The 27,571-nt window shown below is 39.4% G+C and overlaps 1 protein-coding gene across 4 annotated transcripts in view; it reads left to right on the forward strand.

The window, feature by feature from the left end:
• grid1b (glutamate receptor, ionotropic, delta 1b) overlaps positions 1 to 27,571 on the forward strand; it is a 461,341-nt gene that overhangs the window by 405,956 nt on the left and 27,814 nt on the right. For all 4 annotated transcript variants that reach the window (XM_028029850.1, XM_028029852.1, XM_028029851.1 and 1 more), the window contains exons 9-15: positions 5,763 to 5,864; positions 6,715 to 6,837; positions 8,762 to 8,836; positions 8,990 to 9,332; positions 10,772 to 10,910; positions 21,662 to 21,857; positions 26,168 to 26,334. In XM_028029850.1, the coding sequence (XP_027885651.1) occupies positions 5,763 to 5,864; positions 6,715 to 6,837; positions 8,762 to 8,836; positions 8,990 to 9,332; positions 10,772 to 10,910; positions 21,662 to 21,857; positions 26,168 to 26,334 (1,145 nt within the window). The remainder of the gene's footprint in view (positions 1 to 5,762; positions 5,865 to 6,714; positions 6,838 to 8,761; positions 8,837 to 8,989; positions 9,333 to 10,771; positions 10,911 to 21,661; positions 21,858 to 26,167; positions 26,335 to 27,571) is intronic.

Raw genomic sequence — 27,571 nt, forward strand, 5'->3', positions numbered from 1 at the left:
GCGACAGCCGAGTCACGAGGGCTCGGAGCTGTAACTCACACCCTCTAAAAAGTCATTTTAAATCACCAATCAAAGGGAAGGATGAGGAGGAGGTGAAAGTGTGGAAGTAAAAAGAAAAGGCGGGGGAGGACTCGAGGTGTGGGGGTTCGAGCGGGGGGAGGTGAGAAACGCTGCCAATTGCTGACATTTCCCTCTGCTGTCCATGGGAGAGCGAGTTGCAGAAATACAACCAGGCCGTCTGTTTGGATGACAGGAGGGGAGAGGGAAGGCCTGGCATTTCAGTGAAAAGGGGGGAATCGGGAATAATGCATGAGCGAGGTGGAGATTTATCCTCGCGTTTGACCTCTTCAGGGGAGAACGGTGCGACATGATGAGAAGGAGCGGGCGAGGAAGCGGGACGGACTTTCAAATTCGCTGCTTTATGAGGAGGCTTCAGCTGATCGTCGTTAAATTTTAAGCTTCTTACTGAAAAACGGATGAAAACTCTCGTCTGTTTTCCGTAAACCAAGTTATTCTTTTAAAGACCAAAAACCTTTTGATGTTTTCAAGTTTTTATCGTGAATATTTTAAAAGGACGCCGTCGAAGCGCCATGCGTCAACACTGAAGCATATCAGTTCATCTTAGCAAGATAGAAAATGTCAATAAAATGTCCGATTCAAATCAAAAATTTAAATCGTAAAGATTCAGAGTTAATTCACAGCTAGTGAAATTCAGACATTATTGTTTAAGTTTGTGCCTATTGTGATGTATCTCCATGTATTCCCCAGTTGGTTGGTTTTACATGGATTATAGCATCGTTGCAGCAGCCAGGAGGAGATCAGCCTGTGGTTCAGCTGAGGTGTTAAAACGTCCAGGTTGCTTTAATGCCAGCCTTCAGCTCATCTGCATTGTTGGCTCTGATGTCTGTTATCCCCTCCCTCCTGACTATACCCTATTGATTCTCTCTGGGAGTATGCTGGCCAGTCCAGCATAGTGATGCCATGGTCATTAAAGGAGGTATTGGTTCTTTTGGATGTGTAGGCAGGACAGGAAATCAGCATCACCATAAACTTGTTAGTTGAGGGAAGTGCTCTAAAATGTCCCGATAGACAGCTATACGGGTGTTTGAATTGATAAGACACGGTGGACCGACAGTAGCAGATAAATGACATGGCTCCCTAAACTTCACACTGGACCTGAAAGAGTTTGGCTTGTCTGCCTCGCCACACTTCACTTCACTTCGACTACGACACCTTAATTTTAAGAATGAAATGTTAAAATAGTTTCCTTGTGAAAACAGGATTTTGGACAATTGAGCAAGAGTCCATGGCCTTTTCTCTCTAGTCCCGAGACACAATTAAGACGTGGATTAACACCAGTAATATGACAGTTGTAGGAAAAGTCCGCCTTCAGCTAAAAAATCTTGGAGTTAATTTTTTTATCAGACTTGCTGTCTGTTTGTCTAGCTAGCTAGCCAGCAAATGAAGTTTGATGTAAAAGTTTTAATCCTTATTACATACAATCGCTAAATGTTTCAATTGTGCAACATCCACTAAAAATAATTCATAGCTTTAATTAAAAATGTTTGAAATTAATCTGTGTTCATGTTTGTTGTTTACCTTTATTACTTTTGTTTGTTTCCAACATTCAGATTTTTTTTTAACTTGTGGCAAATTATGTTGCTGTAGGAGGCCAATTTTCAATTTTATATGGATTTTTAGCTCCCATGTTGATTTTCTTTGATTCACTTTCGCTTAGTTCAGCTGGCATTGGAAAATATATTAAGAAACGATTTACACATACTGGGCTGAGCTGACAAAATAATACCAGAACCTGTTCAGCTGCAAAGTGCTACATTAATCATATTTGTTCAGACCTATAGGAGCCCAAAAGTAGACAGGTTTGGGTCTGAGTGCTCCGTTCGGTGATGCCCTCTTTTAGCTTTAAAGAGTCCATTTAAGCTCTTAACCTCAACTGACCTCCTGACTGGCTCTGTAAATAAAGCGAGGCGTGTTGGACAATGAAGACCAGTGAGAGAGAGAGAGAGAGTGTAGCCGTGTAATCAAGTGTGTTCACATCCAGACGTCCTGAGGGATAAAGTGCAGAGAGCGTACTCACAGCCCCGATCTGTTGATGGTTGCAGACAGGAATGTTTTATTTTCCTCCTAAACCAGAACAACATAAAATTTGCAGTTGAGTCTGCACAGAAGACATTTTTATTATAAGAGTCATAAATCGCAGGTGTTGTTTGAGCCTCTTCGTCACCGAAATGACACTGATTTGGGATTTTTGAGTTACTGAGTAGGTAGTTTAATTGGGTACAAAAGGGGTTTTGTGGTCTTGTCTTCATGGAGCAGAAGTTCTAGTATCTTGACAAGTTTTGTGGGAATGACAGCAGGATATAGCAGGTGCTAAATAGATAAATACTGTCTGAAATAATAAAGACATTTTCCTGGTCTTAGTCTGGTGAAGAACTTGGATTAGAGATGCTGTCTGTCCACATTGAAAATAGATTGTGTAATAACAAAAAATAACAGAGAAAAGCAAAAAATCAGTTTCAGACGGCTCACTTCATGTTTCAAAGCATGAAAGGAAGCAGTTTTACACAAAAACCTTAACACAAATAAATCAAACGCTCCAAAATCTGTGTGCTTTGCAAGATATTGGAACTTCTATTACGAACAGAGTATCTAGGTTTGTTGTGGTAGGAATCAACTTTCTGAGATTAAATTATGTAAAATTACCTAGTAAAGGGAAAAAACAGTTTCTGAGTTTCTGAGTTTGCTTTGCTACCATAAAGAAACAAGGACAGAAACATGTGTCTGTGCTTCATTTACAGATTAAATTTTGGCTGATTTGGCCCAATAAGAAACCCACCATAGAGACTAGGAAACTCTAAAATCTGGTCAGTTTTTGTCTTCTGGTGCAGTGTCATTTTTTGGTCTGTTCCCCCAGATGTTTTAAGCCTTCCAGGACTTTCAGGACACAGTTGGAAACACTAATTAATTTCTGGGATACAGGCCTTTCTGCTTACTTTTAATTATTATCCAGTATAAAAAAAAAAAAAATAAAAAAAGTTTTTTACATGCACAATTATTGTAAATAATAATGATAGGAGACACTAAATTTTACATCACACTAGGAGCATTTTTTTTAATTATTTGAGTGTTTTATGGAGGTGACATTGCAAAAAGAGTCAGACTGTAAAGAACCTTAAATTGTAATTCACTTCTAATCTGCTCCTGCGGCCAGATCACAAATTTATAAAGCCTGCATCTCCATCGTCCTGACAACAGACGTCCCACTGGCGTCTCTCTTCACTTTTCGTTGATAGTATTTTATCCACTTCTGACCTCGACGGCGGCCGTAATGGTTTTACTGTTTAGATTGGATGGAGGGGAAGACTTGGATGGAATCGCGACTTTAAACAGAGAAGATAAATTATCCGTGTTAATGAGGAACACCCCCCACTTTCTCGCACACAAGAAGAAGAGGGATGGATGGAGATCATGCGGAGGACAGCAGTGCTGAGAATAGCTCTTAGTATAATAAGGAGGCACTCCTCGTTTCTTCCCTCCAGTTCTCCCTCTGATCGTGTCCATCACTCTTGCTGCTTCTGTTATCTCAGCATCCTTGAAAGGTCTGCTCTGATTTCATCCACCTTCATGAGGCCGTGCCTCTTCGGGGAAAACAAGCACGGGAGGAAAGGGTTTATCCTGTAAGTTTAAAGCATTTGCCTGTTGTCAAATACAGTGCTGTAAAAACATACTGTATGACCTCTTCCCTCTGTTTTCTTTCCTTCTTTATTATGGTTGATGTTTCAGATCACAAAAAAATTAATAGCAGACAAAAAACAAAACCCCCTGAGTAAATGCAGTGGTTTCATTTCGTAAGGGAATCAAATATCTAACCCCCATTCCTAAACTTAACCCAATTATTGAAGTTGTAGTCGTCTCTAAGCCTAATAAGTTGCTGTGCTACCTTAGGTTACTGCACTGTGTTTAATTTAGCTTTTCTGTATTCAGTTTTGAATATTAAACAGACTGAAACATGTTATCAAAGGCTGTAGTTTGTGTGAATTAGAATTATTTCATAGACCATGTTTGTTTTCTCCTAAATGATGTTGATGGTATTTGGAGTTTCTTTGGCTGAACTGATTTATTAAAACCATATTTTTTTTATTTTTTAAAAGCCTTATATTTAATCAGGTGTTTTATTTCTTGGAACAACAACAATAAAAAGACAACAGAGCTCTCGACACGCAAAAACCCTAAAATGGATGCAGTGGGTATAAACGGTGAAGAGACATGTGTCAGTGTGAGTCCCGGCAAATCAATAAACCCGTGTGAGAGCTCTCTGTGGCACGTTGAATTTAGAAACAAACCCTCTTGTTCCTCACACAGGGGAAAAAAAGAAACAAAATAGCTGTTTTTGTATGTTACCATGGTTACTGAGTTGGTCTTTTTATCAGAATGACGCATAAGTAGTGACACAAACAAAGGCATTCGCAGTTTTATTGTGTAGCATGAACTCGTCCACTCTTAATGGAGAAGATCTGGTTAAAACAGGCTGCTAAGCATCAAAGTGCTGAATCAGGAGCGTTAGCATCAGGAGCGTTAGCATGGCTCAGGTGGTGTCCATGATGTACAGCTGCAGGCTGATGTATTTGTTTGTAGATTCTTTTTTTTTAAGATGATAAACTAACTTTGTTTCCTATTTCTTACTGACTAATATTCAGCAGCTGGTTTTATACCAGTATCCACAGACAATGTTCCAGCTAAACTTGTGATACTAGTTTTAAGCTAGTTCTATAAAAACACAGCAAAGCTAATTAGCACCAAGATTTATTGACTGTGTGACATGAAGTATGCAGTTTTTATAGTTTTATAGTCTTTTGTTAGGCAGATATGAAGTGAGATCAACTCTGGTGACATAAACTGTTTTATTTAGTTGTTGGTCTTGGTAAGCTAGCCTCCAGCTCTTGCATGAAGTTGGTTTTTGTAGTGAACTAGCAAAGACTCAACCTGCCATATGTCGGGGTAGGAAACTGAAAACTTGTGATAAACGTCATCAGCACCATTATGGCTGATTGGAACTCTTGACATTCAGGGTATTGGTGGTAATTTTTAAATATTTTTTCTGCATTTATAATGATGTACTGCTATTTAATTAACCCATATGGATTTTTTTCACTGCACAGGTATTGTTTTTTTTTTTTTACCCTGTAGGTTTACTTTGTAGTAGAGAGTTTCAGAGAAAACTCACAGCACAACTTGCCAAAGATGAAAAGGATTTTTTTTTTTCATTTATACTTGCAGGAAGAAACATTGTTATTTTTTTTTTCCACATACAGACTGGACTCAATAAAGCCTAATACTGTGCTCTTTTCCCCGATTAGGTGGTTGAACAGGGCAGTGGATATATAAGACCTAACTAGGTCAGGTTTGCTTTGTGCATGACTGTGTTTGATGGGAGAACAGCAGAGTGGGTTGTTGGCAGTGGATGTCTCTTGATGTTTTTTGGCCTTATTTTCTGCGTTTTGTCTCCGACTCTCAGCAGAGCTCTGTGCCACATGAAAGCCAATGAGATAAGTGAATAAATGGTCAAATTGCAGCCTGCGCGCCGTGTTCTGTAATTGATGGTTGCACGGTGCGGTCTCTTAACTCCGAGGACCTCTGACACTTAAACAAATGACATGATTAGACCTAGCAGGGTGTCGCTGATGCCTGAGAACTGCACGCTTTTTTGTTTACGAGCTGTTTTCTCTCCGTCCTCTCTGCAGCTGGCGACATGGGACTCTGTTCATGGGCTGAACGGCAGCCTGAAGGAGAGTCGCATAGAGAACGGGATGCAAGGGCTGACGGTTAAAGTGGTCACTCTGTTGGTAAGTGATGCCTGTGTGCCTGGTGTTGACTTGATCTTATACTAGCTTTGTTTTGTTTGGAAAATAAGAAAACAAATATTATAACATTTGTCCACCATAATTCAATTAGCAGCAATAACTCTCACCGGTGGTTTTCTGTCTTACTGTAAACCTCTGGCGTACAAAATTGTAGACCTGTGGCTATATTTTATTGTTTATCTTTTATGTGCTTGCAGTTATCATGACACGTTGTGGTGTTGACTTGGTCACCATCATAATAAGATCTTGATTTTTTTTCAGTGGGTTATTACATTGTTTAATTACGGTAAATAAATTAAATGAAATGTTACCAGGTTCTGTATTAGGAGGGCAAGTCTTAAATCACCAGGGTTTCACCACCATGCTGATCGGTTGATATGAGGCGTTTGTGCTCATATCAACTCACAAGTAAAACAGTGTTTGTTTAACAAGAGGCTATAGATTATTAGGAAAAATATCTGGAAGTTGTTCCAGAACTTTTGTCATTTATTCAGTTAAATTAAGGAGCCGTGCTCTTGTCAATTAGATTCCTTACCTTCTTAAACAAATTTGTCTTTAGGCTCTTTGAGAGCATGACTGCATGTCACTCAGTTAGCAGCTGCAGCACCTCCAGGTGTCAGTGCAGCCGAGCAGTAACACTAACACTAACACAACTGCCACGGTGGCACACACTGCCTTCGACACCCCGACCTTACAGTGGCCGTCAAGTTTTCCCTTCAGTCTGACAGAAGTTCCTTTAACTCCCGCTCTTACTGTGAAGCCGAAGCCTCACTCACGCTGCGACTTTTATCCTCACTAACACCCCCTCCTTTCTCCGACTGGCTTCCCGCAGGAGGATCCTTTCGTCATGGTGGCAGAGAACATCCTCGGGCAGCCCAAGAGATATAAAGGATTCTCCATCGACGTCCTGGACGCCCTCGCTAAGATCCTGGGCTTTAAATATGAGATCTACCAGGTCAGACTGAGCTTCACACCCAGCTGTTTTCTGCTTAAGTTTAATGTTTTATCAGGCAGACTTACAGCGACTTCTAGCTTTTTCACACATTTAAAATGTGCAAATGCAGAACTTGCATTAGTGAAACTATTTAACTGGATTGGTAAAGGGAGGGAAGGGAGGAAAAAATGGCTTTTTCCCGAAGCCAGCCATTAATATTTTGTATTACAGAGTAATTTCAGGAAATAAAAAAGAGAACGACAAGTTCAAGCAAGTTGAGAGGGGATAGAAAAATTCATAAATCTTCTCAGGTTTTAGTTAAAAGTAAGGAGGGGGATATTTCCTTTCCTTTATGCAAACAAATTTGAGAGAAATCAGAGTGAAAGGACCTCCAGGGAAATATGAAAGCAAACTGTGTTTTTTTTCCCCTTGAAGACCACATTTTGCATTAAGACTAAATTAGTGTTACAATTTCCTCCGAGTTTTCAAGCTCGCCACTTTCATGCCGACCAGGTCAAGAAAAAGACAGCTAGGCAAAGTGGTAAACAACAACTCCCTGCATTGGTTTGTCTTTTGTGTACGTAATACGCAAAGTGACAAAAGGTGAACATAAAGCTGGGTTCAAAAGCACTGATTTTCAAAAGTGTTTGTACACAAATATGGTAAACCATTTTATAAATATAAATAAATGTTTATATGTATCACAGGGTTCCAGAGCAGTCTGGAAAAGTCTGTCTTTAGTTTCATTCAGGTGTGGATAATGATTGGGAAGTATTTGAATTTCCAGCCATATCCCATTGTCTCATTGTTTGGTTGTTTGGCTTGATTGTTGGTTCATTAGTTGGTTGGTTAGTTTCTTCCTTCCTTTCTGCTCAGCTTTTTCTCAATTATTTGGCTATCAATCAAATTTTATTTGTATAGCACATTTCAGCAGCAAGGCATTTCAAAGTGCTTTACATCATAACAAACACAAAAACACAAAGTCATGCAACATAGAATCAACAATTAAATCATGGCATTAAGTCAGGTTCCATCATTAAATTCGTAATTAATTACAGTTCGAATAGAATTCTAAACAGGTGGACTTTTAGTCGAGATTTAAAGGAAGTCAGTGTTTTAGCTGTTGTACAGTTTTCTGGAAGTTTGTTCCAGATTTGTGGTGCATACAAGCATGCTGCTTCTCCTCGTTTGGTTCTGGTTCTGGGGATGCAGAGCAGACCAGAACCAGAACCTGAGGAGTCTGGAAGGTTGATACAACAACAGCAGATCTTTAATGTATTGTGGTGCTAAGCCGTTCAGTGATTTATAAACTAACAACAGTATTTTAAAGTCTATTCTTTGAGCTACAGGGAGCCAGTGGAGGGACTTTAAAACTGGTGTTATGTCTATCTTCCTGGTTTTAGTGAGAACGCGAGCAGCAGCGTTCTGGATCAGCTGCAGCTGTTTGATTGATTTGTTGGACAGACCTGTGAAGACGCTGTTGCAATAATCAATACGACTGAAGATGAACGCCTGGATGAGTTTCTCTAGATCTGGCTGAGACATTAGTCCTTTAATCCTGGAAATGTTCTTCAGGTGATAGAAGGCCGACTTTGTGACTGTCTTAATGTGGCTCTGAAGCTTCAGGTCAGAGTCCATCACTACTCCCAGGTTTCGGGCCTGATCTCTAGTTTTCAGTTGTAATAACTGAAGCTGTGCATTGACTCTAGATCTATAACTCTAGATCTATAACTCTAGATCGTTCCTCTTTAGGTCCAAAAATAATAACTTCAGTTTTGTTTCTGTTCAGCTGGAGAAAGTTTTGGCACATCCACACATTTATCTGTTCTAAGCATCTGTTCAGTGATTGGATGGGTTCTGAGTCACCTGGTGACATTGTGCTAAGGGTTTAACTAAAATAAAAAATTTTTAAAAATCTAAATATTTTTTTTATTATTTTACTCAGGTTGCAGACAGCAAATACGGCTCTCAGCTTCCCAACGGCTCATGGAATGGGATGATTGGGGATCTCATCAACAAGGTAAAACTAAACTCTAAATTAAACACACACAATATGGAAGTGTGCAGAATAAATTCACCTAACAATGTTTCCATTGTTAAGTCACCTTACTTTGAAAGCAGACGTAGTTGTTCGACGTCCATCTTTGTCCCATTGCCTTCTCTCTTCCTGCAGAGAGCCGACCTCGCCGTGTCAGCCATTACCATCACACCGGAGAGGGAGAACGTGGTCGACTTCAGCAAGCGCTACCTTGACTACAGTGTCGGCATCCTTCTGCGAAAACCCGAAGAGAAGATCAACATCTTCTCCCTGTTTGCGCCGTTCGACCTGGCCGTGTGGGCCTGCATTGCAGCCGCCATCCCGGTGGTGGGAGTGCTCATCTTCCTGCTCAACAGGTTGCAAGCTCTGCGCTCCTCCTCCTCCCAGAATGCACCGCCGGGCCATCTGTCCAACGGAGTGGGTTCGGGCACGCTGCACAGCGCCATCTGGATTGTTTATGGAGCATTTGTTCAGCAAGGTGAGCATGAAGTTCCCGCTGTTAGTTAAAGGACAGAAGTACTTGTTTTCAACTTTCAAACTAACTTGCTATTATGTTTCGGTGTCTTTATTAAGTTGTTTTATGTTCTTAAAGGCCCATATGGCTATGTGTTGTGAGCTAGCGAAGGCTAGTGTTCGGTATTTGTTTATACTTGACGCTAGTCCCCATTCGAATAAACAATAAAGAAAGAAACAGTGGAACCTCAATGGCAGATATCCATAAGCCATTTACAACATATTTTTACGTGGAGACACAAGAACACAGCTTTTGCACAGGGAAATGTAGCTAACTTTAGCACTGATATTCTATATTAAGGTATTAAAAGCATCAGTGCGTCACAGATTTGCTTCAAAAATCTGGAATAAATGTCAGTGACTCTGGTATGAAACTCTTTCGGTGTTTCGTTGTTTTACATTCAGTCTTTCTTTTCAGTTCTTTGTGATGACTTTCCTTACAGCTGCAATCATAATCCTAAAGATATAAATGTCCTATTTTTAATCACGCCTTCTTAGAATCAGACCCACTTAAAAAGACTTGTGGATGGCTGGAAACTTTAGCTTTAAGAAGTCGATATGTTAGTCCAATGAATTCTAACCAGAATGGTGGTAATTTGTCACATGACTAATGGACATGTATGTGATTGGCATTAACTCTTTCTCTCTCACCAGCGTGTCTGTGCTCTAATTTACTTCCTTTTCAAATAAGGTATAATATTGTACCAAAAACTTCTGAAGTTTGGGGAGCCGAATTGTGTTTTGCACTTTTCACTCTGCGAGATTTCCCTTTGAATTTTTCTTTCACATTTGAGTTTTATTGGGTATGAATTGTTGTTTCGCATGGAAACAACAAAATAACTTTACAAACTATTTTAGAAGGTGTCTGTCTTTTAGAATTCAGCATTCTTGTCACATTCTCAAAATAGATTTTGAATTGTTTTTTCGTCCTCGAGTCTCCCCCCCCCACCTCCTACCTCCCCAGTCCCAGCTTCACATTTCTAAGCTGAAGTGTCCCCACAGAGATAGAAATATCAGCCCAGCAATAGACCGACACTCAGAGGCAGAAACAAACCACACATTTGGAGGCACATCCTTAAGCTGGAAGACACACACACGCACAGAATCTCACAGCAGAGGCTCCCAGATGCATCTATTATGGTCTGGCAGGTTGCCTGGGAAACCTTTTGAACCGACGGCTGTGATTAGACTCCGGCTCTGTGCTTGCAGTGATAAAGCACCTCTCTCTGTTCGACCTTTGCGGTCACTGAGAGGTGGCCGGCCTGGTACCTGCGCCTCGTTTCCCCCGAACACCTGTGTCACCTTCCACTCGATGCTCAGCGTGTCTTCGCCCTGAAACCTCTCACAAGTACCCGTGTTCAGATTTTGACCGGTGACCCCCGTGTGCCGCGCATCTCTTTGCAGGAGGTGACGGCATGGTCGGCTCGGTGGCGCTGCGGATCGTCATGGGCAGCTGGTGGCTCTTCACGCTCATCGTGTGTTCGTCGTACACGGCCAACTTGGCAGCGTACCTCACCGTGTCACGCATGGACCACGCCATACGGTAACATGCGCTTTTCTGATTTCTGTTTTCTGAGCGGCTCACCCTGAGGTGAACCACATCTCGTGCTGCTGGCTTCTGTCTGCAACTCCTGTAAACATATGAATTATTTAGATGTAAATGCAAAAAAAACAACATCTGAATCTCTGGAGGAATTTTTCATCTTCAATTTGCAGATTTTTTCTTAATAGTTTTAAATTCTTAAATATTCACAAGAGCAGATCTCTGGTATTGAACATGGGTCGATTACAGTGAATGGAGTGTGTTGATGCACTGTCTGAGGGATCAGAGGTCACAGCTGTCTAGCTTAAGCTGCTCACTGCAATTCCTCCAGAATCCTCTTACTTTCACTTATATTGTCTTTAATTGTCGTCTTCTCTGATATTTACTTGCTAACATTTATTTTTCAAGCATATATTTTATTTATTTTTTTAAGGTTTTTTAGGCGTTAGTAGCTTTTATTTGAAAGTTCTATGACAGGAAAGTCGGTAATGAGAGAGAGGGAAGACATGCAGCAAAGATCCACCAGGCTGGGAATCAAACCTGTGACGGCCACGTCGAGGATTAAGGCCTCTTTATGTGGGCTGTTCTTAACTCCTGCTCCACCACGGCAGGCGATTCAGACGTATTTTAATTAGGCTACACAACATACAATCTAAGAATGTATAACTAATGAAGAAATGATATATTTGCCAGAAAGAAAATTGAGTTAACTTGACAAGTGAAAATGCAGTAGGTTGGTTCGGTTAGAGGTTGAAGAAGTGGAAGTGAAGCATAAACAATTCTACAAATGAGCTAATCTTATTGCATGTCATTACATAGACTGTGAATATTCTGAGCTATAGTGAGATTATTTTGATTTTGTAGCTTTGCAGTCCACATGTAATGACTTTAGGAAACATTTCAGCTCCAGTTGACAAGGTGTTTAAGTTATGTGTCATGTAATGCATGCATTAAAGGAAAAAATTTTTTATGGGGGGAGTTGTTTTTATTGGTTATAAACAGAGCAAAAAGTCACACTCGTTTTACGGATATCAGACAAATTTTTAAAAATATGTCTGTGTCTTGTAAACCTCTTGAGGAAACCCATAATTCGCAGAACAACGGCATGTCAGGCTCTGTGCCTCCGTCTCCAGCTCATAATGACATCTGGAACATCATTAGCAGAGCCTGACATTTCTGCCCCATCAAAACTGTAAATTTGAGGGTAAATAGCAGCCTTATTAAATGTCAGAAAACAGTAAAGTTATTGAGCTGGTGTGAAGATTCTCATAAAAGAACATTAAAAATAGTGATTTTTGGGGGAGTAAAGATTGGGGTTACCTGATTGGCTTATCTGGAGACAAAGCAGATCCTTGAGAGGGAACTTGAAATTATTTTATGAAAGTTTCCTGTTGAAGAGCGATTTGGAAATTATTACTACAATATTTTGTCTGACATAATTAGATTAATTTCATTGTGAATGAGATTTGAATTCAGTTGGTGCAGTTGGTATTTTCATAATTGTTTTTCTGTGTTGGGACTTTAAGTTAGGTACAGCGGTGAAAGCTACATCGTATGTGTTGCAGGTTTTAATAATTAAGTTTTTTGAGGATTTTCAATTTGCAAATATTGTAGAGATTGTAAGGAAACGTTCTGAGCTGCTAATTCGGAGTTCTTTAACCTCTGTTTAATCATGCAGTTTAACACTAAGCAAAAAAGCCACAAAGATACTGCTTGAACAGAATATTTAAGAAATAACTTCTTAATGTGCAAAACAATGTGAAGATATCCTGCTTTTAAAGCTCATTTACTCCTAAATGAGTCAAAATGAGTTGAGTGGAATAAATGTTTTAATAAAGCGAACCTGCTGGTCTGTGTGGGTAGCAAATTGAAAGAAACATATTTTATTAGCTAGAGTTGTCAGAGGTTTCAGTCTGCTCATATTAATTTGTTTTTTTAATTTGGGCCATGATACAACATACAACTGCAAAGATGTTTGGAACTATAGAGTTGAATATATGCATTCGCCCTAATTTGTTATGTGTTACTGAACAGAATTTTGACCTTACAAGATCAGAGCATGTTACCTTCTGGTTATTGAATGCTCAAATGAGAGCTTATTTATACAAGATGAGAAGCATTTCTTATTTGGCACTTATTAGATTGACCAATTTTTTAAATATTTACATGGTCCAAATCTGAAAATGTTTCTAGTAGATTTGTACCAGTTGGTAAAAACTCTTGTAAACAACTTTAGGTTCCATTACCATGTTTTCGGTCAGATCTGTAAGAACAGGTTATTCAAATTTTTTCACCGCTTTGGTCAAAATGTATACCTGTATCTAGTAAACGCAGAATATTTCAGAGGACAAACGGGACCAACCCAGGAAACAACAGGGCTCAACTCAGCTATGAATGGAAACTGCTGGAACACGTCACTGTCCTTAGTGGATACATTTTTATACCACCATAATCTGAGAGAGTGCTGACCAAGAAATGACCAAGAGCTTGAAAACTGATACCTTCAAGTTGTTCTGAAAGCTCCAGCTGCCCACATGGAACAGTCAGCCGAATTCTGGGCAAAAGTTTGATGATCAGACCGCTCAAGTAAGAGAAGAAGAGTCTAAGAGGAAGTGCTAACAGTACTGCTAGCAATGTGGGGGCACCATCATGCAGTCGGTCGGTTTTACTACCACTTGCACAGTTGCGTTGAATAGCTTTTTGCGGTTTAGTACTCACCTAGATTTTTTTCTGGAACAGAAATGCCACTTAATATGCTAGTGGCAGGTGTTTGCAAAGCAACCTAACCCTGGAGTGCCTTTTATTTTCCTGCAGATGTTAGCATCTGCAGTAGTACTGAGTCGGTTTCCACTGTGTCGATTCATATCTATTTGGTTTTGTACTATTAAAATTGGCAATTAAAAGGATTTTTTAGGGGGATATCAAGTACTCACAGATTTTAGCTTTACGTCTGTGACCCCTGTGAATAGCAGGCATTCATTGTAATGAAAACCCACTGCCTCTGAATTTTTCAACTTCAGTTCAAATCCACAGCAAGATGGTTGGAACATGAACACATTTTGGTGTTTTGAACAAGTTAAACACCAAACACATCCAAACTGCTTTTGGACAGGATAAACCCAAATGAGATTAAGCTTCAAAATGGGCCCACCCGAAATCAGACTTCAACCCTGTTGAAAGTTTGCGAACCGGTTTTAAAAGCCAGGTCCATGGCAGGAAACCAACTACTTTAAGCTAACTTTATATGTAGAAAATTGGTCAAATATCCACCTAGAATGATGCCAGAAGGTTGTCGTAGAAGTGTGTGGTTGAATGGGATTTAATTGTGTGTATAAATTCATCCTGAATGTCTTATTATTATAACCCTTTGGAATACAGGAAGCTGCTCCATATCCTCTCTGATCTGGCCAACTTTGCAGGTGGGCGGTAGGACTTGGTCATCTAATACCTGTAGTTTCCCTGTCTGAGGGAAGTGGCTCTTCAGCTGTTTACTGACGTGAGTCACATGACTTGTGTGGTAAATTTAGTAGCTATTCCAACAACTTTTCAGAAAGGAATTCTCCAGAAATTGTGCTGAAAGAGAAAGTAATGTTTTTTGCAGACCAAGAGCAGGATTTTTACAGTTCTTTCTGATGTTTTTCTTTGGTTGAGGTTCAAAAAACGATTCTTGTTCTATTACTGACGGCTGTTTTCTGAATGTTTATGTGGATGATTGAAATGTGGATCAGTCTACCAATAGATTATCCTCTCTGGATAAAAGCTGCATCCTGCTGTCTTTTTTAAAATTGCATAGCTTATTTTTCTTCTACGGTCAAGTTTTATAAATTACATTATGTATGCAAAATATACCGACAAAAGAAACTTGAGAGGTCTGTGATTTTCTTGAGAGATTTAAGAAATAAAATGAAAGATCTGCAAACAAAGAAATCAAAATTCTAAATCTCTGTTAGTTTAATTATTTTTTTGTCTGTATTGATTTGGTGTCCTGAAGACGTAGTTTCATAGTGTGAAAACTTCTGTTGGTGTTCATTATAAAGCTGGATAGCAGAGAAGGAGACAAAAGTTCTGAAAAACACGTGAGCCTGTTCTTTTAAAGACGGCTCACACAAATGAAACCCGCTGCGTTGAATCTCAGAAACTTGGAGATTCAGGGAGGTGGAAAATTGAGCAGGAGGGCTGCTGAGCGTTTTTGTAATGTTAGAAACTACAAAAGTTTTTTTTTTAATCTTAAATTCACTTTGTCTTGAACGAACACTTGTCTTTTGCAAAGTCTCTGGTTTCACAGATTTTTTTTTTTTTTAAACCAAAGGAATATAAAAAGCTCAGTTTAATTCAAACAAGACAGAGGCAGGTGTTTTTTTTATGTACATTTGAAAGAGCAATCATAATACTTTTGAAGTTTTAAAGGCTTAGCAAATAGCAAATAAATCAATGTTGTGGAGAGTAAATATTTGCAGCATTGGCTATTTATTTTAGCCTTAATGTTGTTGGATACATTTTAAAACAAAGGGAGCAGATGCACTCATATTTATCAGCTACCAAAGTTAGACGTTTTTCACTTCTGCCAATGAGACTCTGTGTTACTCTCTTCAGAAGGAGACATCTTGAAGCATGAACTGCACTGAGAGGTTATTCTGAAGCTGAAATGGAACTGTTACAAAAAAACAAAAAGAAATACCTTTGTTCGGCTCTCATAGTTTCTCTCTCTTCACGGTAATTTAAAAAGAAAACAATGCGCACTGTTACCAGAACACGTGAAATTATAAAGTGGCGCCAAAATATCCGCTTCATTATGAAATCTTTTCCAATCGCGACCTAAAACGTCATTCACAAGATAAAACTTCAGGTTTACTGCGGCTCTCTTAATGAAAACTAGCTGAATGCACAAGTGAATGGAGTTGACGACCTTCATCATCACAGTGCACAGGCTGAACCTCGTTGACTCAATGTGCTCAGTTGGATGGTAATTGAATGTTCCAGAAGCCAGACTAATTAGGATTTGTGCTGTATTGAAAGCATTCTGTCTCTGACCGCAGCGCAGGGTCGGCGCCGCTGTTTTGTGAAGTAAAGCAGGAAGAGATGAAGGCTGAGATAGAACAGAGAGCAAACATGCTTCAGTAATCAGTCCATTAATCAGAACAGAGCTTCTAATTTTTAAAAGTTTCCAGTTAGTAGAGCTCTAAATGTTTGTCCTACACATGACAGAGATTTTCCACTGAACTGAGGTTTGTTCCCACTGAAAAAATAAACTCGAATATATTTACCTAACAATGTGATTTTGTACTTACATTAATAAAAGTTTAGTATGTTTTATAAAAATGGATTATTCCAGCATGATCTGTAAATGCTACAGTGCAATATGCTAAATAAGATTTCATGCTATGTAGAGTAGAAAGCAGATTTTTAAGTTATTTGTGTAAAAAGACTGATAACTTCTCAAAGAAATGTTGTACTTACAATACAATACATTTGTATAACCGTATAATTTCAACAGTAGCTATAGTTCACTTCATCAAAACTTTTTTAAATTTAGTTTTAAAGTAGTTGTATTTCATTAAGTCGACAGTGAATGTCAGATTTTTTTTATTTGCTTCAATAATTGTAAAATTTATAAAAAGTAAAAGCATTCTTTTTTATTATCAGACAATAACACTCTCCATGTCTTCATGTAAATCTTAAAAAAAAAAAAAAAGACTACAAATTTGAGATGTTTTACAAAACATCAGAATCTTTTTCCTGGTCTGATAATAAACCTGGACCATGTTGTTGAAACGCCTCAGAAACTCTGCTAGAATCTAACTCCAGCGTCACGAACCATGTCAAGTGTCCTCAAGTGTCTGCCCGGCGGCCTGGCGCCACATCAAATGTAGCATTTTATTTTCTTCTCGTCGCCTTCTCCGCCCTGATAAAGACCCCAGCGGTCGAACATCACAGCCTGCTTATCTTCTGATTCCAGCGTCATCGGTTCTGCAGCCGTATTTACAGTCCAGGCCAAGGAACATACACGCCTCCCGGCTCTGAACCACAGGGTCAGAAGCAACTAAACGCTGCTCGATATTCATGACCGAACTACCCAGCTTGGCTGAGAGTAGTGATTAGCTGATCTGAAGTCTGGTCTCTTCTGCTGCTGCTGCAGGTGCTGAAAGAGAATCATTGATCCGGGAAGTCTGAAGTCTTTCCAAGTCTGGAAGGTTTTCACGGCAGCCAGTCCTCTGTTGTGCAGGCAGTCATGAAGTCAAGACGCCCTCTGGGGTGCATTTTAACTTGAAATTGGGAAGTGTAGGAGCAACTACTGCATCAGAAACAAGTGTGAACCGTAAATTATAGACGCAGTCAAGGTTTTTACATCCCTTTTAATTTGAGGATTTAATGACTAAAGTGCATATCTTCTTTTTAGAAACACAAAAATCCCTTTTAAACATGCTTTTGTATTTATTTCTATTGTATTTAAATTACTCCACTTTTTATAAGTACTCTTTCTCGATAAGACTCAAGAACAGGTAATCAAACATGATTGTAAAAGAAGTTAAAATCCTTAATATCTGTTTCAGAGACACATTAGAAGATGTCGAGCTTTTCTCTTATGTACTAATTCCCCGACATAGAGATAGGAACTGCTGCATTAATTTGTTTTTTGGTCCAGTGTAGAGATACATGAAATATCCTAAAAGATGCATCTTATTTGTCATCTTCCTTGAGCTTCTCCCTCTAGGGGGCGCCACAGTGGATCATCTGGTTCATCTTTTTGCCTTTCCTCTGTTCCTCCTATGTTCCTATGCAACATGCTTTCTATGGCATATCCAGGGTCTCATCTTCTGCACATGTGCAAACTATCTCAGCTTCATCTGACTTAAAGCCACAGCAGATACACTTCCTCTGATATAAATCAGCAGTTTATCACTGGATGGTTGCTTCCAATGTAAATTATTTATTTGGACTGAAACCGGCAAAAATAACCTGCCGATTTTTGCGCCCTGCGTAGGTCAGCCGTTCAAAGCTTTTCTGAGTCCACCCATACATATTTCCTGGGTTTTTTTTTTCTTTTTTTTAATTAAATGTGTCCCTTTGGTGATGCTTTGATTCTGCAAGGTAGTAGCAAAACATCAGAGAACCAAGAAAAAAGTAGAAACCAAAATCAGTTTTATTTTTTAATTTTTTGTGTTAACCATAATATTTCCTGTAATCTGTAGAACTGCTTCATCTCTCATCACCATTAGCACTACTAACACTGACGTTGGTAGATGATTAGCAGTTATTTCGTTATTAATCTAAACCAGACTTGAAGTGTCAGCACCACAATGAATTGACCAGCAACAGAGGGAATATTGCCACCTCCTTCCTGTTGATATCAGTGGAAAGCAGCCAAGAGTCTCATGGTAACTCTGGAGGAGCTGCAGGTGGGACAACCTGTTGATAGGACAGCTGTTAATCATACACTCAACAAACGTTGCCTTTCTGGGCGTAGGGCAACAGGAAAAAACACGCCGTCCACTTGTTGAAACATGAAGGGAATCTGGTCAGTTGATGGGAAGAATACAGAACAATCCTGGAAGAAATCTGCAGCATATTGGACTGCTAAAAATTAAATCCGCTGACAATGAAGTGCAAGCACGTTAGTGCTAAAACGATAATGAACTCCAGATCGAGCTTCAGAGGGAAGTCACGACAGAGAGCAGACTTTTGTCTCATCTCACTGACTGTGATTCCAGGAGCGAAGGACAAATCTCATTTCTTTTCTTTTTTCAAATTGCTTAAACTGTAAAGGACTTTGTGATCCTCTGAGACCTGAGGGAGAGTCTGATTTAAAACTCAAATGTTTCTGCAGAGGAAGAAAAAAACCCCCATCTTTCCGAAGCTTGAATGCTTGAGCAGATTTCTGACAGAACCTTCGCAGCTCAGGTGCATCATCATTTATCCGCCGCGTGTGTAGCGAATGTTATCTCTCATTTTCCATCTGCTATCTGTTCCGTGACGCACAGCCCGATCCCTTTTCTGCCTCCTCTCCTCCGAGTATCAAATTCAAGCTGACATTTTCATCAGCGAATCCCCGTCGCCGTGTTAAGGACGAGGCGTCGGAGTGCGCGGCGCGGCCCTGCAGAGCGAAACAGTGAGCACTCAAGACGGAGAAGTGCGCATGGTGCAGACTCGTCGTCTGCAGACTCCGGCAGAGGGGAGACGTCTCCTCTTTGACTGACAACCATTGTGCCTTTCGCCCTGATGAAAAATGCCGGGAGGATACTTTATCTCCCAAACATGAGTATTTATGATCGGTCAGAGCCGAATGCCGTCCTCCTCTTGGTCAGGTAACGGAACATTAAACAAGATGTCGACTGTTCCTCAGAAATAGTTGTTGCTCAAGCAAAATTAGGTGCATCATTAGTCATGCAGGAAACAGGCTGGGGACCAAGGCAGGACTGGAATTAAGGAAGCACATAAAGGCCATTACACCATATTTTTTGTTCCTACCAGAAATAAAACCTCTGAGACTCATTGACTCAGCATTTCCCATTCCAGGTCATTACTATCATCATTTGATGAATGCCAGAAGATTGATTAAGATTTATCTCTTTACCTGCTTTGAAGTTAAAAGTTTGGACTGTGCTAAACATTTTGGGTGTCCGTCCAAAGAACGTTTGCCGGATATTTTGTCTGACAGAGCTGTTTGGTCAGGTTGGTTACTCTCCTTGCTCTCGCACATCGCCTCAGCTCTGCCCACAGGTTTTCTATCGGACTGAGATCAGGGATTTCTTTTGGCCTCTCCAAAGAAAGGCCAACTTTCTTTACTTTGTTGTTCTTTAAGCCACTTTGTAGGTAATGTGGTGGTATGCTTGGGGGTCACTATCTATTTGGAAGACCCGTTTGTTCCAAAGTCTAAACTTACTGGCTGAAGTCTTAAAAATGCTGCCATCCTGTCCCTCTTGCAGCAAAAATACTCGCATGTAAGGAGGATCTTCTCATGCATGAACATTTCTCACTTTTCCTTCCAAATGGAGAAATTGTCAATTTAGGTTGATCAGACCACAGGATGCGTCCCTGAAAATTAAGGTTTTTTTTCCTGTCTGTATTTGCAAGCTGTAATTTGTCTCTTTTGTGTTGCTTTCGAGCTCATTTCAACACATGAAGAAATTAATTAAAAAGTTTCATACAGTATGCAAATATCTGATTTAATCAATGTGACATTTTTCGGCCTTTTTTTTTGGTGGTGGATTCAGTTGAATTTGAATTTGTGTGGTCTTGAATATTCCATGTCTGTCTTTTTACTTTTTAATTAGCTTTTGGGGTTTGGTTTTGTGATTCTATTAATTAAAAGTACAAAATAACGCAACAAATTATTATTATTTACATCCTTGCTGCTTTTTTTAGGCTAGGGGTACTAACAATGACAGGCAGAGTGAAATTATTATGGTAAACATCCTTTGACTAGTTTTTAAAAAAAATGTTTTTATTAAAACTGAACTTTTTTTGTAAAATACGTTGTGTTATGCATCAAATTATTCACTCTGCATTCATTTTTAATGTATAATTATACACAAAGACCAAGTGTGACCAAAAGCTGACTAGGTAACAAACCAGATTCTACTTGTGTAACAATATTTTAATCACAAATTTGTCAAAACATTTCACTCATTAGTATTAAGTAGACTAATAATGAAATTCCCGCGTTATCGGCCACAGGAGACAAGCTGAGAAAATTGCAGTAGCTTTCCCGCAAATAGATTAATTTTTCACTTGAGTTATATTAAAAAATATATATGCTGGGCATGCCGTGGTGGCGTAGTGGTTAGCGCGACCCATATTTGGAGGCCTTGAGTCCTCAACGCAGCCGTCGCAGGTTCGACTCCCGGACCCGACGATATTTGCCGCATGTCTTTCCCCCTCTCCTTCCCCGTTTCCTGTCAGCCTACTGTCATATAAGGGACACTAGAGGCCACAAAAAAGCCCCTGGAGGGGTAAAAAAAACAAAAAAAAAACTTAAAAAATATATATGTTACATTTAAGGTATTTCATTTTATTTATTTATTTTGCATTACAAAAGCCTTAGTTTGTTTCCAGAGATGTGTACTGAGTTCTGAGTTCTACTATAGATGGTGTCTAGTGGTTGTCATGGAGACTTGGTGAGCCCAAGATGCCACAAGTGGTAGTTCTCTGTCAGTGAGCTTTGGAGACCTTTACCCACCTCTTCACTATGTGTGACGAAAGACAGATTTGGGTCCTCTGCCGTCTTTGTGCAGTTGTTGACCTGAACGTCCAGGTTCTCTTATCTCTTATTCGTGATGCATCATATTTATATCCCTGGGAAACTGAAATGTGCTAATTAAAAGTTCCCACACACCCTGACTCACTTTACCAAGTAATTTCTAAATTACAAAAAAAAGCTTTAACATCATTTATTTTACAAGATGTGTTAGGGGTTGCAAAATTATGCCAATGATTAAAAGAAAAAAAAAACGCGTAAAGAAATAATGAACAGGGGGAGAATATCTGGTAATTTTTTTACATGGAATTTTTCTTCACTACTAAACAAATTTATAAAAATTAAAAGTTAGATTTTTCTAATAATTCCAGCATTAGATTACAATACTGTGGTAAAAGAGTAATTCATTTTAATACCTTTTTTGCATTACCAGTAGTAATGGCTGCCGTACCTTATTAACAACTTTGTGGAAAAAAGCCAGCAGCAAAATTGAAACATAAGCTGAGAGACACGCTGCACATTAACAATGACACTTGTGTTTTTACGCGCCCTACAGGTCATTCCAGGACTTGGCGAGGCAGATCGACGTGGAGTACGGCACAGTGAGAGACTCCGCCGTCTACGACTACTTCAGGAATAAAGGCACAAACCCTCTGGAGCAGGACAGCACGTACGCAGAGCTGTGGAGAACCATCAGCAAGAACGACGGCATGGACTACTCCGTGTCCAGCCCATCAGAAGGCATCCGCAAGGTTTGTGTCTCAGTCTGTGGCAAACTTCGAGTGTAAAACCATTGAATTTGTTAAAAAAAAAAAAAAAAAAACTAAAGGGGCAGAAGAGCTGCCCCTTTAGGTTGGATTGTACGCAGCTGGACTGTACTTAAACGCTTCCAGTTGGGGTTTTTTGGGGGGTATCACATTGAACGGTGTTTAATACAAATGGCAGATTTTTTTGTTTTACTTGTAAAAATTGAAAACCACGTCATTTTCCGTTGCTTGTGCTGGGGTCTCTCATACAGACTAAGTAAGGTGCACCTTAGTAAATTTTATAAATTTAGCAGTTAGGTTAAAACCGAGGTGATGAAAGTCAACAACAACATTATTAGACGTTGGTGTTGGTGTAGCTTTATCTGATGGAGATTTTTGTTGCCTGCATTTTAATCTGTGCTGGACCAAAACTAAATTGTTGCATTAGATTAAACCTGAAATAATCTGTCTGACACAAACAGAGTGTTTATGAGAAACAGCCTTCAGAGTCTGTTGGGGACAAAAAAAAGCTCTTGTTGTAAATTGTATGTGTGAACCCCAATGATTGTCAGTAGTCATTTAAAACACACACACTCTCCTCATTTCATTCACAACAGGCAAACACACACATTCGTCTGTTTATCTATTACTTAATTGCAAGCGCAGTTGAACAATGCACCAATTAGTTAGGCAGTATCCCACATGTGTGTGTGCGTGTGAAAGCAGGATCAGTGATCCGCTGCTGCACGTTATTATGCTCGTAGATCTCCCAAAAAGCCGATGACAAATTAGTTTCGGAGACAAATCGGCTTTGAGCGCATCTATTATTCAGCCGTTTGCATGATAAACCTCCCCCTGGAACCGCTGACGTTTTCCCCCCTCAAACCATTGCGTACACAGACAGTTTTTCATCTGTTTCGCAGGCAGTGTTGGAACCTCCAGTCCTGCAACTGGACTTCACATGAGCTGAGGCAGCTTAAAAGTTTAAAAACAAAATCCTTAAGTTCCCTTTTTAAAGAGAGAGTCTCGCGTTTGCCTTCAAAACGAAGCTAAAATCAATTTTTGAATTTGTCGAGAGCGACCATGAAATGAAATATGACCAATTGGCCTCATGGAATGGGTCAGGGGACAAAAAGTCATGTGAATAAATTTAGTTCAGCAGTGGTTCACCAGCTTTCAGAACCAACTTTAGCAGCAATAACGCTCACTGGTGTTTTTGACTTTATTAGTTTGTCACATTGAAGAATTTGTCCCTCTCATCTTTCCAACTGTTCTTCCTTCCATTGGGGTTTGAAGACATCTGTCTCTGTGCAGCTAACTGAAGATCAGCATTTTGATCAGGTTTAGATATTTAATGTTTCTCTGTTCACCTCCTTGTTTCTCTACCATCACATCCTAACCTTGGAGGCACATTAGTAAATTTGGATGAATTAGTGCTACTAAGGTGGAATTTAAGAAGCTTGTCGAGTGTTTAGTTTCAAAACAGAGAAGCATGAAGCTCATTTTCCATCCCACACTGGACTCAGTTCGGGCTAGTTCTCTTTACTGTTCTGGTATGGCCCCGCCATCTTTATTCCTCTATCAACTGGCTGTGGATTAAGGATGACCAACAGCACTCTCCACTGGATGGCCACCAAACCTCAACACCAGAAGACGGGAAGTGGACATTATTAGTTAATCGATTGGAATCTATTTTAATTTACTAAACCATTAACTGAGAATTAATCATAAATCAATTAATTGCTTGCATCCCTAATTGACCAGTTGATGACCGAGTTTGGAACAAGTTTCAGCTGTTGGACAGATGATCTCACTGTAGTTCTCCGGTTGTGGAACCGCCTAAGATGATATTTGTGAAGCCGAGCTTCCTTCAAGCTTGTCTTGTTCGGGTTTTCTCTTCCTTTCTTCTTGAAAATCTTCAATCTGCTGCGCACTACTTCAAACACTGCTAAAGAGGAGTATCTCACTCAGGCTGCAAACTGTGAGCAGTGATGAGACGTGAAGCCGACAGCAGCAGCTACATGCTGCACGTCAGAGGATGGCAACAGCATGAAATGATCTAAAAACACGTCTTTGTGTAACTCTGGAGAGAACACGCCGGACAGAACAATGTGCTTTCATTCACACAGGTCAAAACGGTGGAGGCAGAAAGTCCTGCAGTAGCGCTGCTGATGCAGGGAAAACACCCACGTCCTCATCCACTTAAACCTCGCTGCTGCCACTGCTGTCGCCGCTGAGTGTTATTGTCACCTCATCCTTACCCATCACCTCCGACAGACCGCCTCTGCAGCACAACACAGACAAAGCCTTCTGTTCTCGGCAACAGTATCGCATGTTGGCGTGTTCCTGACACTGTAACGGAACCAAATCCGTTAAACATCAGCTTCTGGCTCATTGCTGCAGGAAGAAGATTACCTAACACTGGGTTTATCTGTCTTTAACAGGGAGCAAGCAAGAGCGGTACACAAAAAACGGCATAAATAAGAATACCTACAACACCTTTCAGTTGTTTTACGTTCATCTGTCATGGTCATTTATTTCTGATTTATTATAAGCTTCCTATGTTGGTGATGCATCATGCATCTTCGGTGGGTTTTGAAGACCAGAACCAGGTCCACAAGTTAAAAATTTGGGATTTTCTCTAATCTCCACATGGGCAAAATTATTTGTACAGGTTCAAACATATACTACAATATACCTGAACTTGTATGTCATTTTACGAATATTTGTAAAAAAAACAAAAATGTTTTCGAATTGCACAATTTTTGTTAGACATTTACCTCAGTAAGATAAGTTATTCACAAAGCACCTTAAGAGAGCTGCTAACATGAGTATTGAGTGGAACTGCATAAGAATTCAATGGCCAGGCTAGAATCCTAGGTGTGTATTTTTATTCCTAGTCTTATTTTGTTTCGTGTTTTAACGAATCACAGTCAAAACATGATCTTATTGATCTATTTCAGACAAACTCAAGAAATAAAAGCAACCAGGCAATAATATATTTTTAAGACAATGTAATTGGTAAGATAAGATAGGAAATTAGTTTGGGATTTTTTTTTTGCCCACATTCGGTTCACACGCCTTACCAATTAGCGGTTGTATTGCTCCATTAAACTTTTTGTCAGCTGTCATTAAACAAGAAATAGATGAAGAACCAATCACAAAAGACAACGTCACACTTAGCATAATTTTAGCACAGTGTACTATTTTCTTAGCCAGTTTTTCCCATTCCAGATCAAATTGTGATGCGTATCTGACGCTAATCTGCTATTGTAACACCAAACTGTTAGATGAAACATAAGTATGGTGACCCTTTTTGTAACGCTAATCCACTTTGTGCAGTGCGTCAGCACCACCGGCCAATGCCTCACAGCATGATCCTTCCACCGCCACGATTGGAAATGATGCAATGTTGTTGTGGTTTAAAACCCTGACTTTGACTCCTGCAAACATCCCACTTGTTCATAGGATTTAGAAAAGGGGGAGGGGAAAAAAATGGTTATCAAACTTTTACGTTTTTCTGTCTTGGAAAACAAAACAAGTCAAACAAATCATAAAAACGTCTGACTTGCACTCTCTTCTGAAGCAGGTCGTATGAAATAAAAAAAACTTTAAAGTTTTAAAAACAAACAAAATGATGAACAGCTTGAGGCGGGGATCAGCTACAACGAATTTCTGTCAAAACCAGTATCGATAATAAAGAACCCACATTGGGGTGCTTCAATATTGTTATTGAAAACATTGTTCGGGATATAAAGGAGAGAAAACACCAGAGCTGTCACTAGTCTTTAGATGTAGTTCTTGTCAGTGAATCAATGCAGTTAGATGAGATTAGTTCAATTTTTTCAGAGGGATTGTTGATGTGCAAAGTGTTAAAAAAGAAACTGGTACAAGATTTAACAAGGCTTTCAATTAGTTTGGATTACGAAACAGATACATGGACAGACAGATGGATCCCATTACATTACAGTTAAAATGTAAGAAGTGCAGAAGTGCAATTGTTTCACTTCAGCGTATTTGTACAGTTTTCATTGAATCTCTATGTTCATTGTGACTGTGTGTTATAACTACGTTTTTTGTATGCTGCCATTCTTGGCCATAAACGTGTGGAGAAAAAGGCCAATACTTTTTAGAAATTCTTAGAAAAGAATGTATTCATGTAGACCCAGATAAATGATAAATGTGTTTGAGAGGCTTCTGTTATCACAAAGTTTATCCTGTTTACTACCTGGTGTTAGTTGGGTCTGGAACTGCAGCAGAAATCTTTTTACCAAATTTCAATTTCTGTGCATCGTGTTTTTTCCTTCCTGCTCCAGGCAAAGAAGAGTCCTTACGCTTTCCTGTGGGACATGGCGGTGTTGGAGTATGCGGCGCTGACGGATGACGACTGCACCATCACGGTTTCAGGAAACAGCATGAGCAGCAAAGGCTACGGCATCGCCATGCAGCACGGCAGCCCATACAGAGACCTCTTCTCTCAGAAGTGAGTGAACACAAGATAATGACGAGGAGATCATTGAAAAGGACAGAATGCTTCTTTTCGTCCTCCTCATATGATGGCCGCCAGGTGCAACTGCATAGCAAATGGCAAAACGTGCTGCAAACACACGGATGATGAAAATTCCAAAATACCTAAGTGCAGCAGCAAAATGCTGCAAAGAAAAATTGCTTTTAATCCAGAATATATAAACAAAATGGGGAAAATAGATGCAAATAGCAAGAAAAACAGCAACCATGGAACGCTGCAAACTTGCTAGTCCTTGCTTGCCCTAAAACAGAAGTCCTCCAGTCCACTAGGGGGACTTTATAGTTGGTAATATAAATATGCTGCCATTCTATAGTATCGTAAAAGACTGCATGTTTGAAAAAGACATGAAGTATAACCCGCATTTTCTTTCTTCCTCCAACTTTCTTTTTTCTTTCCCATTAACTCATTACATCCTGTATTTACTGATGGTCTGTGGTTGCAGCATTTTCTTTTGCGATTATTTGTATACAGTCTGAGATATTTGAACATACATCAGAACTCTGCTTTATATGAATATGTGTCGATGGTAGCAAATGTGGGTACAGAGAATGAACTGAGAAACTTACATTGTTGTCTTCTTTGAGGTTTAGTTTTTATTTGTTGCTGAGAGTGACTTACAGCTTTTGTAAAAACCTGCCGCTGAACAAAAAGAAATTCCACAGTAGCACCTCCAGGAGTTGTTACTGTGGACGTATGCCCATGTTTGTATGTATATATACATATACTGTATATATATATATATATATATATATATATATATATATATATATATATATATATATATATATATATACAGTACAGACCAAAAGTTTGGACACACCTCCTAATTCAATGGGTTTTCTTTATTTTCATGACTATTTATATTTATATTTATTAACCTGACAGGACAGGTTGACCTATGAAGTGAAAACCATTTCAGGTGACGACCTCTTGAAGCTCATCAAGAAAATGCAGAGTGTGTGCAAAGCAGTAATCACAGCAAAAGGTTGCTACTTTGAAGAAACTAGAATATAAGGGGTATTTTCTGTTGTTTTACACTTTTTTGTTTAGTGCATATTTCCACATGTGTTATTCATAGTTTTGATGCCTTCAGTGTGAATCTACAATGTCAATAGTCATGAAAATAAAGGAAACTCATTGAATTAAAAGGGGTGTCCAAACTTTTAGTCTGTACTATATATATATATATATA

This window comes from Xiphophorus couchianus, chromosome 10 (assembly GCF_001444195.1).
Source record: "Xiphophorus couchianus chromosome 10, X_couchianus-1.0, whole genome shotgun sequence".
NCBI lineage: Eukaryota > Metazoa > Chordata > Actinopteri > Cyprinodontiformes > Poeciliidae > Xiphophorus > Xiphophorus couchianus.